The following is a 16,811-nucleotide window of genomic DNA, read 5'->3' on the forward strand; positions in this document are numbered from 1 at the left end:
GAGATACGTCAATCAGGGAAAGATATGCTGGATCAGCAAATGCTACTCCAACAACTCCGACCAAAGCTTATGTATCTAAGTAGTATGTCCCAGTTGGGGTAACTGTAACCTTGCTTTCTTTTCTTTTGCTCTGTTCCGCACTGCTTGAATCTTTCAACCACCGCTCTCGGTTTTCCTCTCGCATTGAGTTGTACGAACCAGAACCCCTCCGATAATCACGATGGAGGCTGCAAAAGACAGCAAAATCACGCCGGCGGTACGGTCCGAAGGATCAATTCGCGATGGATCTGTAGACGGCGAGCACGTCAAGAAGAATGACTACGATGACGATGTGGTCCAAATCATCGACAAGGCCGCTGAGCGCGCGCTGTGCAGGAAATTGGACTTTCACATCTTGCCCGTGCTAGCCATGATGTGTAAGATAGCCTGCTGGCTCCCCTTGCAGTGCTGGACGATGCACCCATCACCACTGACACTTCCTCGCCAGACCTCTTCAACGCGCTCGATAAGGGAAACCTGGGCAACGCCGAAACCGATGGCATGAGTAAGGATCTTGGATTCAAGGACGGCCAGTACAACCTCATTGTCAGCATCTTCTTCGTGCCCTTCGTCGCGGCCGCGCCCTTTGTGGCCCTCATCGGCAAGAAATTCGGTCCGGCCATTGTCCTCCCCATTCTCATGTTCACCTTTGGCACGATGACGATGCTCATGGCCGCCGCGCAAAACTTTGGAGGCGTCTTTGCGCTGCGGTGGTTCCTCGGCATGGCGGAGTCGGCGTTCTTCCCCCTCGTCATCTACTACCTCACCACCTTTTACCGTCGCGGTGAGCTCGCACGACGCTTGGCCATCTTTTACGCCGCTTCCAACATTGTAGGGTCTCCTTCCACCAAATCTACGAACATACGTGAACGCGCGATTAACCCATATTTAGGCCAATGCTTTCTCCGGTCTTCTGGCTTTTGGAGTGTTCCACATCACCAACACCAAGTTGCATCCCTGGCGATGGCTCTTCATCATTGAGGCGACTGCGACTATCCTATTCTCCGTCTTCGCTTTTTGGTATCTTCCGCGCAGCGCCGCAGAGGCTAAATTCCTCACGGAAGAAGAGAAGCAGCTTGCTCACCACCGTATCCGAGTCGACAGCTCATCCGTGGTTGGAGAGGAGATGAAGATGCGGGAGGCAGCCAAGGTTTTCAAGCACCCGACAACGGTAAGCCTCTGCGCCACCCTCTCATCCTTTCAAATCAGTCCTTGAGATAAAACCCCTTGCTGATCTACTCTCTCCTAGTTTGGCTTCCTCGCCATTGAAATCTGCCTCGGCGTCCCGCTCCAGAGCGTCGGCCTCTTCATGCCCCAAATTGTGCAGCGTCTGGGCTACAGCACCATCAAGACAAACCTCTACACGGTGGCCCCGAACGTCAGCGGTGCCGTCGTGCTCCTGATTCTCGCTTTTCTCTCAGACTGGCGACGCCTGCGTTTCCCGTTCATTGCCTTGGGCTTCATGCTCACTTTCATCGGCTTCATCATATACGCCGCCATCGATGATGTTGAGGCCGAGATCAAGCTCGCATACTATGCCTGTTTCATGATGACCTGGGGCACTTCGGCGCCGAGTGTGCTTCTGTCGACTTGGTACAACAACAACGTTGTCAACGAAAACCAACGTAAGTCAAGACTTCCCCATGTTCCTGTGCTACGTGAAGACTAATATCGAGACAACAGGTGTGCTCCTGACTTCAATTGGTGTTCCATTGGCCAACCTCATGGGTCTTGTCAGCAGCAACATCTTCCGCAAGCCAGACGCTCCGAAATACGCGCCCGCGTTGATTACGACGGCTGCGTTCGGTGTAGTAGGTGCCTCTTGTGCGCTTGCTTTGGGATTCTACATGATGTGGGATAACCGAAGGAGGAACCGGGCCGAGGGCGTTACTTTGACTGCTAGTGAAGTCCCGACGTCAAAGCTGGGCGATGGACCCAAGAGCCCTCACTTCCGATGGTTCTTGTAAGAATGTTCAGCTCATCGACTTTTTAATCAATCATAGAATAGAACAGTCAAATTGAAAGATCCGCTGCGAAGATTAAGTTAGGCACAAAGTCTACATGGCCCGGGCCAACGAACAAGTATGCCAATACTTCTCAAGCCTGTAGGACTATCTGGACTCTATTTAACTTAACTGATCAACTTGTTGAAAGGCCATCTCATTGAACCGCGACTGTGTTTAGTATTCCATATTTATGACTCGGTGTAGTAGCGTAATTGGATTAGCCTGGAGGTAACGAGGCTTGGCCAAGCTACTAACCGAAAAGGGTTGCGAATATGGATATTCGAGGCTTTGCTGCAGCCTGAACGATCACACCACAAGTCAAGTGCCTGCGGATAGTTAGCTGAGCATACGACCCACACAACTGCAAAGAGGGGGAGTTGGACCTCGTTATTTCACACAACGGAAGGTCTTAAAGAAGTTACTTCCCCTGACTGCCAACTATATACCTTGTGCGCATTCCATCAGACCTTTCCCGGCCCCAAAGTCTCATGAATTTTAGCTTGGGGACGAAGGCTCAGTCAGGCGGCTCGGAAAATACTGTCCACAATGCCTGGCCTCATCGAATACTGTCCTGAGCAAGCAGAGGACATCCTCAAAGTCGAGCAAATCTCAGAGGATCTGTTCAAGCTGTCGTTAACCCGAGAAAACAAGCTCAATCTCTTCTCCGAGTCCATTGGCAGCCTAGACTCAAGCCGCGATGAAGCCGACCTTATTCTCGGTAACCTCCAGGCGTGGTCCGCTGAGGCTGCTGAACGCTTCCAGCGACGCACATCAGACGTTATTCTCGACACTGCTTTCCGGCTGCTTTGCTCGAGCCCAACCGGAATCCCATTCGACAGTCGATTTGTCATTAGACAGTTTCTAGCCATCAGTTATAGTTGGCAAAACCCGGATTGGCCGGGAACTCCTCACTCGGTGCCTGAACCCGGAGGTGTGTGGCCGGTTGGGAAACGCTTCGCGAACGCAATCTTTGAATTACGAGGGCATCCACGGGAGGGAATATGGATAGACCAGGTCTGCATCAATCAGAGCGACGAATTCGAGCAGCAGAGAGCTATCGCGTCAATGGATGTTGTCTACAAATCTTGCCGAAAGTTGGTGGTACTTCTGGAAGACGTCGAGCTCACCAACGACGAGGCCGAGATGTTTGACCTATATGATGGCTATCGGTCTCCATATGCTCTGGAAAGGGGCCCGACTGATGATAGAGAGGCCTCACACCTAATCTCGCTATATGATAAAGTGGCCGCGGCGCGGTGGTGGCAGCGCTCATGGTGTTATCACGAATTCGTGGTTGCCGAGCCGTGGAGTGACAAGCGGCATCAACGGGTTCACAACACTGTTTTTATCTTAGGTCTTGGTGAAGATCGGACTGTCACGGTAGAATGGACTACATTGCATGCAATTCTGGCAACGATCACGGTACAACTCGGCCACAAGACTGAACGAAGCACGCACCTCAACCCGATCCTTTCCGGTTTTGCAAATCGCACGTCGCCGCGATTCGACAACCCAGAACGCAAGGTCGGTGAGATCCGGTCCAGCTTCATGGCAAAATTCAACGCCATCGCTCAGACGGGGTGTCTAATGCCCGGGGACAGGCTGAGCGTATGCCTCAACCTCATCGGTCTTGGCCTGGCATTCTTCCGATCTGAGGAGCCGACAATAGACGAGGTTTACTATCTGGCTGTTCTACTAGCACTGGCGGCGGGTGAAAAGATGCCGCTTGCTTTCACCAACATGGACCCCCTGACGTTTCGCGGTAAGGGATCATGGCTTGCGCGACCGGTCACGGCGGCGGACACAACGCTCGACAAGTTCACGTTGGGCGGTATCAAAGGGATCCACGCCGTAACCTTTAACAGGATCGAAATCGACTTGGTCTTCTTCAATCGTGGTGTTTTGTGGGTTTCGGATACGGAGCTTCAGCGTACGTACACCGTCTTTCCGGGCGTTATCAGGAACACACCGCCACCGCTCAAAGCTCAAGTCAAAATGCCGAGCTTCCAGCCTGAAGAGGAAATGGATACGCCTCGAAGACGGTTCCTTGCTGCCGCGGTGTCGGGTGGACCATGCCTGGTGAGGCGCCTTTGGGCCCAGCTCGATCGTGAAGTGGTGCAGTGGAACTACAACACGGGCATATTTGCCGACTTCATAGTGAACGAGAATCTCCGTCCCAATGCGGAGGACTTTCTCATGGCTTTTTCTCCGAGCGGCCAAACCGGGGTTGGCAACGACGATCATCTTACAGTCGAAGTTGCTATGGCCTTCTTAACATGGATTACGGACCCAAGGTCCATTTATTGGATCTCGACACTGGCTCTGCGCATTCCATGTACTGGAAATGGAAAAGATGCACTTTTGACGGGTTTCAGCTTCACGAAGAACTTCCGTGCGAGTGATATTGACACTCGGATGAGGGTAGCAGTGCCAACAGACCTGCTGCAAGAAGACTGCGCGTGGATGAGGGCGTGGCTATTAGTCCCCGTGGATGGTGATGATTCAAAAGGGGCTTGGAAAGTCGCAGGTAAAACATTGCTTTTGGGTGAGCCGGATCTCATGGCGGAGTTGAAACAGATGGAAGATAGCGGACATTCGGACCCAATCATGAGCCTACAAACGAGACAGGTCATCGCAGGTTGATCATTACAAGCAATAGCAACAACAGTGGCATCACACGTATTCACGGATTCACTTTCGGAAATTGAAAGTCATCCTCGACTGCCATTTTCGCTAGACTGCCATAGTAGTTATGATTGACTCTGAGCTTGGTTCAAAAGAAACATGGAGGTCATCGATTTGCTTGATTCAAACACTAAGCGTCTACATAGGGTCAATTCTTCAACGAGTCCCGAATTACACCGTCCCCTGCTGGCACCGGCTTTTCTGCTGTGAAAGATTGTGAAGTCCAGGCCTTTGCCGTCATTGAACATCTGATGGTATCAGAGAAGGACTCTGGATGATCCCTCGCCTCCCTGGAGACTTCGCGTGCCTGACTGAGAAGACCAAACAGTAATTATGCCATTCTTGCCATTACCAGGTGACGGGTCCTCCTCAAAGAAACCATTCGAGATTTCAAGGGTCCAGCCCTTGGTGACATACTCTCGCACTTTGCTGTGGATCTTCTGGTTGAACATATAATCCCTCCCGCCGTATTGGATGGCACCAACGATGATCTGCCGATCCTTGTTCAAGCGATCCTGAGCATCTTGGCGGCTATTCTCTGCTGTGTTGGCGAGTTGGCTGTATCGCTGTTTCTCTTGATCAAGGTTCCGGATTGTCTCCTCGAGTTGCGTCTTCTTCTCGTTCAGCGAGCGCTCGCGATCCTGGGCAGCCGAGAGCTCGGTCCTGACAGAACGCGTTTGGTCTTCGGCGGTGCGGACCTGTCCACGGAAGGTCTCAATAGTTGCCGCGGTAGACATCTCGTCGGTATCGTAGATGGGCGCGACCTCCTGCACGGTGGTAGTCAGAGCCGATGTGCTCGTGGTGTTGGCACCCCAAATCACACCGACGCGCAAAAGACCCCCTGTTTTTTGGTCCATGTCGAGCCGGCCGAAGAAGCCCTTCAACGTTCCAGAGCTGAACGCTGCATCGACGAAAGTTGTGTGCGCCTTCTTATACTCAACGCCGTCCTTTCGCACCAGGTCCGTCGATAGCACTTCGTTCCGGACCGCTTGCCCCAGTAGTCTACGGCCGCGAGTGGTGTACATGCAGATTGACAACACTCGCTCTCCCGTACCACCGGACGCAAGTTCACCTACCTCGATTGCCACAGAGGTAATGCGCTCGCCAGACTGGAATTCCTTCAGAGTCTTGAACTTGACGTCGGAAAAAGCCTAAAGACACATGTATTGTTAGCACGACAGGTCGCGACCTTGATAAAGCCGCATCCACTCACCAGACCCTTCTGCAGAATCAACCCATTGTCGTACTTGATCTCTACTGAGACAACGCGGCCCATGCCAATTCCGATGGTGATATGCTCCACCTGCCACTCCGGGAAGAGAAAGTCCAAGTTATTGAAGAGCACTCCACCGTCCGCCTTTGGAACTGCCGTAGAAACTCTCAGGTGGTTCCCAATTCCCGGGCACTTTTCCTTGATCTTATCCAGAGAAGCGGTCTCCTCGAGGGAAAGGTCTTGTTCCATGGTGTACAGTGGCGGCGAATCCGCGTCAGCTGCTTCTTGAGACTTCTGCTCTTCCTCGAGCTCTGATTCGGTTTGAGTCTTGGCCATGATCCGGCGACCACCAAGAGGATCAGACCTGGGCTTTAGGCGATCCGGTATTCTAGTAGCCGGCAATCTTTCTTCAAACATGAGGGGAGACTGAAACGGCTCCTCGTGGTCTTGCTCGGTTGCAATCCTCGGGTCCTTCTCAATGAGGTCCACTTCGTTGACAATGTAGACCATCTGACGGCGGATAAACTTACGAGCATCGCTGATGCCTCTCATAGAAGCCTCAAATCGAGATATGTCAACAGCGGATTGAAGTGCTCCCAGGTACTGTTGAAATTCTGCCGCTCGCGGATGCTTCGTGTCGATTTTACGCTCGAGCTCAACCATCAGAGGCGTCTTCTTTGCTGCAGCCTCTATCGCGGCAGTCTTGTAGGCCTCCGCTTGCGCCGCATCCACGGGCTCAAACTCAAGAATCTTGTTCTGGATGCTGAAACTCTGATCACCTAGCTTCTTGTAGATAGACTTGTATGTCATGAATGCGTCCATGAGCACGTTGGTGTACATCTGCGCGTTCTCGTACTGTAATGGCGAGAACGAAGCTGGGCGCAAAGCGACGAAGCTGCGAAGCGTGTCGTACTTTGTGAGGATGGCGTAGGTGCGCTGAGGACAATGGGACACCAACTCAGGGAAGCGAGCGGCAGCTTCCATGATACTCTGAAAGTTCCAAGGCTGGTCCATGGGCTTGATGACTCCACCTCCACACCAGCTAACCTGAATAGTGGTCTCGGTGTTCATCTCGAGGTTGGTGCGAGCGATCCCAACATTGGCCTCCGCCGTGATATCGACGGGCCCTGTGGTGAGGGCAACCTTGGCTTCGGCCTTGATGTCGAGAAGTTTTGCCTTGTTGTGCACCTTCATGCTGACAACGGCATTGAACTCGCCTCCCTCGACGAAGCCTGAGATGAAGCTGTCACCATACACCTTGTTGAAGTCGTCGGAGGCGATGTCAACTGACCGCAGTTTGTTGAACTCGAGCGCATCCTTGAAGTTGACAGTCTGGTTGATGACTTTGACGCTGACATAAAAGCTCAAGTCACTTTCCTTGAATTTGTCAGAGTCAACAAACGATCCTCGACCGGAGCCACCGATCTTGGCCATCTTGACAGAGAGAGCGCCGGAAATGCACATATCCTCCGTGATGTCGCTGAGCTTGTCAATGAACTTGCTCGAATAGGTGACAGTCTGACTTGTGCCACGACCAGAAGATGGGTCAAAGTAGAACTTCTTGTCCTCTTTCATAATGCCTTCGAAGCGATCCGCAAATTGATTTTGGGCCCTGATCTTGTTCAGCTCCTCAAGCGTCAAGGCGTCCTTGTTCTTTGCCACAGCTTCATTGATGGCCTTCTGCGCTGCCTCACGGCGAGCCTTCTCAAAAGCTCGCTTCTCTGCGCGGAGCTCCTCTTGCTCCTTTGCTTCTTCCTGTCGAATTCGCGCCTGCTCTTTGCGTCCCTCCATCTCAAGCTCGCGTTGGTATGCGCGGTGCTCAGCCATGCGCTTCTTCTCTTCTTGCAATAATTCGAGCCTCTCTGCCTTCTCCAGATTGGCTTTTTCCACAGCAAGCTCATCAAGATGTTGAGGGACTGTGAGAACCCCTTTTTGAGCTTGCCGAGATGGTATTTCCTTGACCTGGAACTTGTCCGACTTTCGAATGGCTGGTGCGGACGTCGAAACCGACTGCTTGTTGTCTACAGAGGACGATCGGTTCCGAGATGTACGGGCGGCAGATTTGCCTGTCTTCGCGACTTCCTGTCCTGCCTTTTCGCCTTCTCCAGCAGGAGGCGGCAAGGTAGAAGAAGGCTCTGCTTTGCTTGGCGCAGCCTGGCTATCATTTTGATTTGCTGCTGCGGCAGCGGCAGCGTCTTCGCGATCAACTTCAACCACAGAGCTACTCTCACTTGCTGGCACTTTGACTGTCTCTTCTGGCTCGCTGACGGGCGAATCTTCGCTTGCTGGAGCTGCATCTTTGCCGACTTCAGGAGTAAGCACCTCCTCGGCCACCTCGTCCGACACTGAAGCCTTTTCTTCTTGAACAGCTTCGCCAGATCCTGGTGCTGGGTTGGCCGCTTCAATCACCTTAGGATCTGGCCCTGTGGGCTTGACAATTGCTTCCGACGATGAGTCCTGCGGGGTGTCCAGTTCGCTTTCGGCAGGCCCGGGTTCGACGAGGGGCCCTTCCTTGACCACCTCTTTGATTCGGTTCCAGGCGCTTGGCTTGCCAGTGAGTTCTGCCACGATTCGCATAGTGGTACCATCATTGGTGACGATATTCTCCGCTCTGTTAGGGTCGATGGCAACGGCATCATCGACACATATTTGCTGGGTATAAGAGTTGAAGCTGTCCCAATGTTAGCTGGGGCACCCTCGAGAGTGAAATATTGGTGGACTTTACCCTTGCCCAAGCCTCATGGCGTTGGTGTAAGGCGCAAGGAGAAGAGCCATGTTGAATTGTGTTGGATGTTTTCCAGCGTGACGAGGAAAAATATGCTATAGAGGCCAAATGGTAGCGAGGAAATTCGTTGAAGAGAAAGGGCTGCTCTCGCAAGGACGGAGATGGAGAAATTGTCCTTCATCTTTATTTGGAACCATACAACCAGCAACGCGGGTGATTAATCCACGACCTCAAGAACAGAAAAATGAGCCTGTGTACGTATCGCTAATTGTCTTTGCAAGGACGCATAGAGGACATCTCGGTTGAGTTCAGAAATTCAGGCTAGTGGTGATAGTTTGTGGTGATAGCCGCCCACGCCTACGTGGACACAATCGTGGTGCTCCTGAAACCAGCGTCTGGAACATGACCTAGATGGACCGCAGGTTCAGCTCAGAGGAGAATGGATTAGCTTCTTGAGTCATGGGACAAGCAGCCTCAGGGGTGGCGTCTTTCGAAATCACCCGAACGGCCCAGGCCGTGTGATGTTGCAAGCTGAAGGCGGGGATGGCCGCTAGCTTCAACATTAGACGACGGATCTGCCAACGCCCCTTTTGCCTAGTATGGTCTGCGTCCCGTCCATCTCGCAACCGATGCTCCTCGGCCGTGTTCGACAACGAGTTGAAAATGCATCACCTGGTAATGAATGCATCTCCACAGTCTGTCCAGGCCATGTGCAAACAACAGCTGCCATGTCTCGACAGAAAATCCAGGACAACGAGTTTGACGACTGGCTTCAACTCGACGAAGAAGACACGAACTGGGTGGCTCAACAGACTGCCCAAGGAGTACCTGTGGTCCTTCCATGGAAGAAGCAAGCGGTCCGCCTCGGAACCTGTTTCCGATCGAAGCATCTTGACGATCCCTGGCTCCAAAATAATCCATTCATTCTCTCAGACTTTTACACGATCCCAAAAGTTCTTCATAGCGATTATGGGAGCAGTTCCTCTTTCCACTCCGTAAGCACATCGAGGAAGACCGAGACAAGTAAGCACCTTGCTCTTGGCTTTGGTGTTGGAGTAGGTCTGCCGATCCTATGTTCGGCTTCCGTCAAAGGCACTTACGACGAAGACCTTAAGGAAAACAATGATGTACGAAATGATCTTCATATCTCTACTGTCCTCAACTGACAAGAGTCGTGCAGTCAGATAAGAGCTCCATCCGGGCGAGCTTACGTTGCGGTGTGGTCGAGCTCGAACGCAACCCTCGGTTGTGTCATGAAGCTCTGGCCATGTTAAAGTATGGAGGAGGTTACACAGCATTCACAGAACAGTACGGTGATTATTTTGTCTGGGGCTACCGACTGGGAGGAGACACCGGTCTCATGATCAGCAGCTCGTCCTTCGAGAAGAAGAAGGTTGAGCAATATGGTATCGAGCTCACAGTTGAAGTCCTGTTTGTTGAGATGAGCCATAGGTGGACAAAGGACTTTTACACATATTCGGCTGGCAAGAAGATGCGGCTACTGGGCTACGATACTCTGAGCGACACAAATTGGAATGTCGCGATGGAGACTTCAAGGGACATTGAGAAGCTCTCTGAGCATGCCGAGGAGGTCATTCTACGATCGCAAGACTTGCTCGAAAGGAGTATCAAGATCTTGGAAGACCAGGGCATGTTTCATGGGGACCATCTCACAAATGCGCAGTGCGACTTTTTGACAAATAGAGGCATCGTAGTCGAGTTGATCCTGCTGCCAATGAGCGCCCTTAGGGACGTAGCTCGTTGGACCACTGAACGGAACGTAATATAGACACATGTACGGTTAAACAGAGACATACCCAATTGACATCTCAACCACCACTTTAGCACGCTCACATAATTTTCGTTGATGGCGCATGCACCGTTTGCGAGTTCTGGTCCCAAGTTGAGCAAGCGAGAGCACTGAGCAACCGGGTAACGGCATCGAAGTAGTTAGCGTTGTGGCGTCGGAACCTAGTCTCGTTCCCGTAATCCATGTCGTTGGAAAGCGTCCAGTCCTCAGCTGGCCCTTGCATAGTATCCAGCTCGCTTCACACTATCACCTGCGAAGGGTCCAGAAGGTGTTGATGGGAATCTAGATGCACAACTAATGAATACAGGGTTGACTGCGACCTATGAGAAGGCTTAGTTATGCGCTGTTTGCGACCAGCTGAACAGCTAGAACAGCGGAGGTCTAAGTGGCAATGGGAAAGCTCTCTCAGCTAGCCACAAGGCGTGCGGAAGATTGGACTCGCGTTCTCCACTGCTCTTGCAACTCCTCCGATAGTTCCTCGCGAATGTGAGAAGCGATGAGAGAGACGCCCGCCGCACCCGGCGAACTCAGAATGGCACTTACTGGGCAAACATTCTCAGCCAGCCACTGCATAAGGTACCTAGAGTAACAGCTCCGAAAAGTCACACGTGCAGTTGGTTCTAGACACCAATGTGATGACACTAGATAGTGGGAACCGGGGTGGGAACCGGGGTCCCACCTTCTCCAGCCACTTGCATTCAGCTCTCAGGGGATGGCCTTTAGTTCTTGAGTGATGAGTCCGTGGGCCTTCGATCGTCCCATCGAAGTAGGCTTCAGCATTGTAGTTGTCTAGATGAAGTGTATGATACATATGTCAAAGGCTTTCAATCATAAATATAAAAAGTCTGGTCTTTTTCAAGCATCTATATCTCCGCAATTGCAATCACTTTGCTCTGGAAATTTAACCATCGCAACAACTTCAGCAACGATAAATTAAATTCGTTGGTCTTTTCCCGTCACTTTCGCGTCAGTATTGAAAAATCGAACATCCCCTCAACGCAGAAGCTCAGAATCAAACAGACAATATGACCACTTACGCTAAAAACATTTTCCCTATGTGTCAGGCAGTCGCCACATGCGCCAAACAGCAGAACACAACTTTCGACACATACTACTTGAAGACCGGGCAGGTCAATTATTACACCAGAGCAGAGGAACCTCCCAACTCGAAGAGCAAGTGTGTGCGCCTTGACGATTTCTACGGAAGCTTGTCCTATTTGTCCCAACAGGCACCCGCGTCTATGACCGATAAGGCAAAAAAGGCAGCCATTCAACTGTGTCTCAACGAATATTACCACAAGAAGGATCCAGCATCAGCATATCTTTTGCTTGGTATGAGCCGGTCGGCGAAGGCGAAGTCACCTAAGAACGCCGTCGCTTGGTTTGATGAGACCCTGCCAATTCTCAATGGCCGGATCGAAGTTCTGCAGAAGGCGCTGAGCGGTTGGAACCCATGAAGATATCAGAATTGAGAGAGCCACGGCCGGGTTACGTCTCGTTAATTGGTTACATACTTCTCGCCACGGACCCAGCGGTGTGGGTAGACTCTTCAAGTTTACCTTCAACACCCAACACTCTCTTCTGCTACCTTCAGATAGGCTCTACATATGCGTTTCAGGCACACTTTCTCGTGAAACACAAAAAATAAGAGTCACTTCCTTTATGAGTTGCTTACGTTTCTTTTTTATTTCCGGGATTATCTGATGTTTCGTGCTTTCATCAAATGCATCATGTAATCAAGGTCATTCAAATAGAGTGAATGAAACCATCAGGCCATATCTTTCACAAGGTCAGCAGCTTCGCGAAGAAGGTGATGCTTCGTAGGAAGGGAGATAAGTCCACGCGTACGGTTGTTGCCCGCAGTACAATAACCAAGGTCTGCAAATGCTACGACTACCCTCGGGCTTGCATCCGCTATGCATCTGTCGTCAGGAATCAGAACCTAGGGCTCATTACCTGCACAACGAAGGGGAATGTAGGCGCCACTCCCCATCCTGTTGTCAATGAGTATAGCAACGACCATGATACCGACTGGATAAACGGATGGATGCAGAAGCCTGATTTTGACTGTCAGTGCGACGAGTGTCCTCCAGCCATGGTTTGGCAAGGCCGAAATGTGAGGCAATCGACTCGGCCCGTCCATGGAGATGAGAACGGAGGTGCCGGCCAACTGTCCAGAAGCGTGTGCCCCGTGAAGTATAAGCTTGTGCCGTTGCAGAGAATCCGCGAAGTCAGACCGCTGCAGAGCTGCAGGCAGCATGACCGCAGATATGTCGTAACGCATATTGCGACAACGAACATCTTGAAGTTGAGCCTCACCATAATGACGAACGATACCACAACAAACCGGACAGGCATTATATGGCCCTTTATGAAGCCCAGCCTCCAGCCAACATTGTCGCCGGCAAAGTCAGCCGCCCGGGTTATTACAAGAGGAGCGGTGCCGAGGTCGTGGTGGGCAACTTCGATCCCAAGGAGATTTGGGTTGATAAGGGGAATTCTACTCGCAAGGCAAGCAATGAGGAAATGCTGGAGAATTTCGTCTCCCTCCGTTGCAAAAATAGTGATTGTTGTGCTGAGTTGGAGGACATATGCATCAAGTCCGCGCAGCTGGTCGGAGTCAGTCCCACTGCGCCCACCACACCTTATGCGTTTGCTCCATTAACGCTCATCCTAAGTGTCTCGGAAGTGCGGTAGATATAGTGAATGCGATCCATGAAGAACTTAGAGCTTTAATTACTTCGAGCCCAAAGCTGGTTTATGAAGATGACGAGAGCGAGTATGAAAGCTGTTCATGGAAATATCTAAATTATAGACGATGGGTACATGCCTTCCTTTTTCTTTTTCGTTCCATCTCCGAAAACCACCGTCATTCAGAACCACCCTACAGAATCTCACCATACTGTTCCTTTGAATTGCCTGTTCACTTTTGTATCAATAAGAATGTGCAATACAGAGATGTCCCTGTGGCCAAAGGTTTGGACTCTCGGAGTGAGACACATCAAACGGATGTCTTTCTGAGCTGAACTCTTCCATAAATTGGCAAATTAGATGGCTTTATATTTTCCTCCTTAGCCTGAACCCTTCCAAGATCATGTATTTCATAGCCTCGGTGACAAAGTCAAGTTGTCCAAGTGATTCAGAATTGAACATTTTCTGCTTCACCTCTTCTTCAGTGACCCATGCCCATTGCAAATGCTCATCCTCCCTCAATACAATCTGCGCTTGCGAGTCCTCTACGTCGATAATAAATGCCGAGACTGCCCAGGTCAGACCATCAATTGCCAGCAGACAGAAGTTCATCGTCTGGTCCATCGTGACATCTTCTCCTTCGACTAGCGTGCTGAGGTTGCTGACATGACTGGGGAGGCCTAAACCGACCGCGCAAAAGACCTTCAGCGCTCGCAACCTAGTTTCTTCCCAAAGCTCACGAATAGCGACTTGTACTAGATCCTGATCGATGCCAAGGTCCGCGGTGCCTCCCGGAATTTCCCACCTCAGGGGAAACGAGTCGGACGCGGAGCGTTTCAGTAGCAGAATCTCGTAGACATTCTCTTTCGTGATGCCGCTCATGGATTGCTCAGGTTTGATTCTGAATACCATAGCTCCGCTGACGATGTTGTGAATGGTCGGTCTTTGTTCAAGTAATTCGCTTGGTGATATCAGAAACTCGGACAAATCGGCAGAGACCTGGATCCCGGTCGGACATTCCGCCATAGCTACGCATACGGAAGTTGAAACAGTTGAAACTGCCTCGAAGATATTTGTGTGTAAGTGCTTTCCGGATGCGTGAACTAAGAGCCTTTCCTAATTCAATGAGTGAACGATTGAGGGATTATTTTCCGCTGCTAGAGCCTTAAAGGACAAATCTTTACGGAGTCCGCGGCCTGATGATTTCCCGGAGTCATCCAGCCAGATGAGATGCTTTCATTGGTCTAATAGCCATAAATGGCCCCAATTATTCAGCGCAGCCGGCTCCGTCTCTCAGGGGCCTTCTCTTGTCTTCACCACAACACATCGCCAGTCAGCCACAATCATACTTGACGCCCCTCTGTCGTTCAGGCACAGCATAACGAAAAATTAGGATGTCTTTTTCCGACGTTACTGGCTTTGGGGATCAACCTAATAACGAGGTATATGCTGTGCACACAGGTGCCCATCCCCACGATTTTCTGGAAGCGCCTATTAGCGAATGATGATCTGATGAATCAAAGTGATGTCAAGCGTGGCTAATTTCAATTACATGCAGTTTCGTAACACTTCGGTCTTTGCTGCGAAGCCGATCAAGTCTCATCGACAATCCCTTTCAGTCTTTGTTTACGGTTGATTTTTGGAGACCTTGGGGCATTCTTGCTGAATGATGCATGTACACGTTCAAGGAGAAACCCTTCACGTTATCCACCTCTGCTTAATCCATGCATAGAACATTTCTATCAACTGCAGGTGTAGTCAAGATCGTCAAGAAAGTGCCTATCTCGCTTCCATTCCATGACTACAACACTCCCAGGGGATACATGTTTCACACCGCTCTATCTAGTGGTGGGCGCTGCCAGTCCAGCATGACGCTGCCTTTCGTTCGCTCATCGCGGCGAATGTCGAACCAGCTGGCTCCCATCACCGTAGTTGGATTGCCTTCCCCATCGGAGAAGACAAGCTCCTTTTTTGGGGGCCCGTCGATTAGTGGCCAGTCGACAGGTTCCTGCGCTTCCGTATAAACAGAAATTGTCTTTCCTTCTTGCCTTCCTTTTACCCAATGATCCAGAACTGCTCGATACTCCGAGACAGGGTGATCGAGGTGCACCTCTGGGTGCTTGGGCCATGTGGTCAACCCTTGAACATCAGCAGGATTCTGCTGCTCATGGGACACCTTCCTGAAATGTTCGTCGCGGGTAATGATCTCGTACAAGGTGAATATGACACCCTTGACATCGTCTCGCTCGTTGACATGCCCAATGCCTCCGATACGACCCGAGAAGTTAAAGTCAAACAACAAAAGGTTGTCTGCCAACGGATCGACCAGCAGATTCCGTGCAGCTATATCCTGATGCATGATGCCGTGCTTGAGGTTGAGGTCATCCACAACACGAGTCAATTGCTCAAGCCATTTGAGTTTAAATACGCGTGATGGGTTTTCTTCAATTGTGCCGCCGGGAATAAAGACAGTCGTAAACCCAACAACGTGGCCGTTCAGCTCGTCCACCACAAGTCGATCGAAGGGGACGATGTTTGGATGCTGGGGAAGGCGCATCCACAGATTCATTTCATGCCATAGCCTATGCAGAAACTGTACAATAAAATAATATTTGAAGATGACCTTTCGCTCACCATTGACGCCAGGGTCTGCTTGGTATGACACAAGATCAACGTTGGGAGAAAGCCGATCAATTTCCTTCAGGTCGGAGCGAATGATGGTTCTGATGCCCTCTGGCCGCTGGAGTTCCTCGAGGGGCGGATAATATACGCTAGTGGTCTCGTCATCCTCGGGGTCGGTGGACATGGAAGTCAAACTTCCGTCTGGAGAGATATGGATTGCGTACACATCAGGCGGGAGAGTGTCGATATGTTTCTTAAGATTTTCGATGGCCAGGTCTTCGCTGTCTTGCTCTTCATCCATGGTGACGGCGATTACTCGCCTCTGGTCCCAATCGAGAATGTGCCATGTGCTTGGCCCTCCCGGCTGGAGGGCACCGCCAGGAGCAAAGTACCTGGATTCTGGATCGATCATGTCGTGGTAGCTTGTGGCGAGAGTTGGCGATGTGGTCGAAGGGACGGTGATACCAGACAGATTATGAAAAAGTGCCAGAGGAAAAGCCAACGCCTTCCCAGGGTGGAGCAGGCGATTCCTAATCGCCCGTTTGAGGTGAGCAAAGCTGGAGCTATCAGCAAGGGGCAAAGATTGAGGCGGACAGAAGCAATACGTCCTGTGCCATGTAAGCGCGGGGTAAGGCAGGACTGGACGGCCGCCTTAAATAGATATACACTTTCTCTATTAACCAACCGCGCGATTACCTACAGTTGCACAAACACTGGCGGCCAGCCCTGTTATTGTCAGCCCACCGCATGTGGCGACCAATCATAAATGCGATCGCACTCACACGACCAACAACCGGGCGGTTCAAAATGCAATTTCTTGATGACCACATGCAGGCAACGTCCAACAGTGCCGTCAAATAGACAAACGCAAGGCTATACCAACAAACCCCAGGGATCTTCAAGTTGATTTCATAGTTGAACGTAAAGGTCACCTTACTATAAAGCTGGCCCGGGCTGCTGGTGGGTCCCACTTCACCAGATTCCCTCTTCAGTCCTCAGCCCCTAAAACTAAACACGCGT

General features: G+C 51.1%; 7 protein-coding genes across 7 annotated transcripts; 4 read left to right on the forward strand and 3 right to left on the reverse strand.

Annotated features, from left to right (window-relative positions):
* Positions 1-220: 220 nt before the first annotated feature.
* CORC01_03720 (major facilitator superfamily transporter) lies at positions 221-2,006 on the forward strand (the record flags this gene model as incomplete). Its single annotated transcript, XM_022615369.1, has 5 exons — positions 221-416; positions 488-870; positions 932-1,210; positions 1,289-1,664; positions 1,723-2,006. The coding sequence occupies 5 exons, from the start codon at positions 221-223 to the stop codon at positions 2,004-2,006; spliced, it is 1,518 nt and encodes a 505-aa protein (XP_022478034.1).
* Positions 2,007-2,591: 585 nt separating this feature from the next.
* On the forward strand, positions 2,592-4,688 carry CORC01_03721 (uncharacterized protein; the record flags this gene model as incomplete). Its single annotated transcript, XM_022615370.1, has 1 exon — positions 2,592-4,688. The coding sequence occupies one exon, from the start codon at positions 2,592-2,594 to the stop codon at positions 4,686-4,688; it is 2,097 nt and encodes a 698-aa protein (XP_022478035.1).
* Positions 4,689-4,987: 299 nt separating this feature from the next.
* CORC01_03722 (uncharacterized protein) lies at positions 4,988-8,718 on the reverse strand (the record flags this gene model as incomplete). The annotated part of the gene is made up of 3 exons (XM_022615371.1): positions 4,988-5,881; positions 5,944-8,614; positions 8,669-8,718. 3 exons carry the CDS (start codon positions 8,716-8,718, stop codon positions 4,988-4,990), a joined length of 3,615 nt encoding a protein of 1,204 aa, XP_022478036.1.
* Positions 8,719-9,396: 678 nt separating this feature from the next.
* On the forward strand, positions 9,397-11,935 carry CORC01_03723 (uncharacterized protein; the record flags this gene model as incomplete). The annotated part of the gene is made up of 3 exons (XM_022615372.1): positions 9,397-9,525; positions 9,849-10,448; positions 11,543-11,935. The coding sequence occupies 3 exons, from the start codon at positions 9,397-9,399 to the stop codon at positions 11,933-11,935; spliced, it is 1,122 nt and encodes a 373-aa protein (XP_022478037.1).
* A 904-nt stretch (positions 11,936-12,839) lies between these two features.
* On the forward strand, positions 12,840-13,175 carry CORC01_03724 (uncharacterized protein; the record flags this gene model as incomplete). Its single annotated transcript, XM_022615373.1, has 1 exon — positions 12,840-13,175. One exon carries the CDS (start codon positions 12,840-12,842, stop codon positions 13,173-13,175), a length of 336 nt encoding a protein of 111 aa, XP_022478038.1.
* Positions 13,176-13,535: 360 nt separating this feature from the next.
* Positions 13,536-14,051, reverse strand: CORC01_03725 (uncharacterized protein; the record flags this gene model as incomplete). Its single annotated transcript, XM_022615374.1, has 1 exon — positions 13,536-14,051. One exon carries the CDS (start codon positions 14,049-14,051, stop codon positions 13,536-13,538), a length of 516 nt encoding a protein of 171 aa, XP_022478039.1.
* A 946-nt stretch (positions 14,052-14,997) lies between these two features.
* Positions 14,998-16,092, reverse strand: CORC01_03726 (uncharacterized protein; the record flags this gene model as incomplete). The annotated part of the gene is made up of 1 exon (XM_022615375.1): positions 14,998-16,092. The coding sequence occupies one exon, from the start codon at positions 16,090-16,092 to the stop codon at positions 14,998-15,000; it is 1,095 nt and encodes a 364-aa protein (XP_022478040.1).
* Positions 16,093-16,811: the final 719 nt, after the last annotated feature.

This window comes from Colletotrichum orchidophilum (genome assembly GCF_001831195.1).
Source record: "Colletotrichum orchidophilum strain IMI 309357 chromosome Unknown Scaffold_23.1, whole genome shotgun sequence".
NCBI lineage: Eukaryota > Fungi > Ascomycota > Sordariomycetes > Glomerellales > Glomerellaceae > Colletotrichum > Colletotrichum orchidophilum.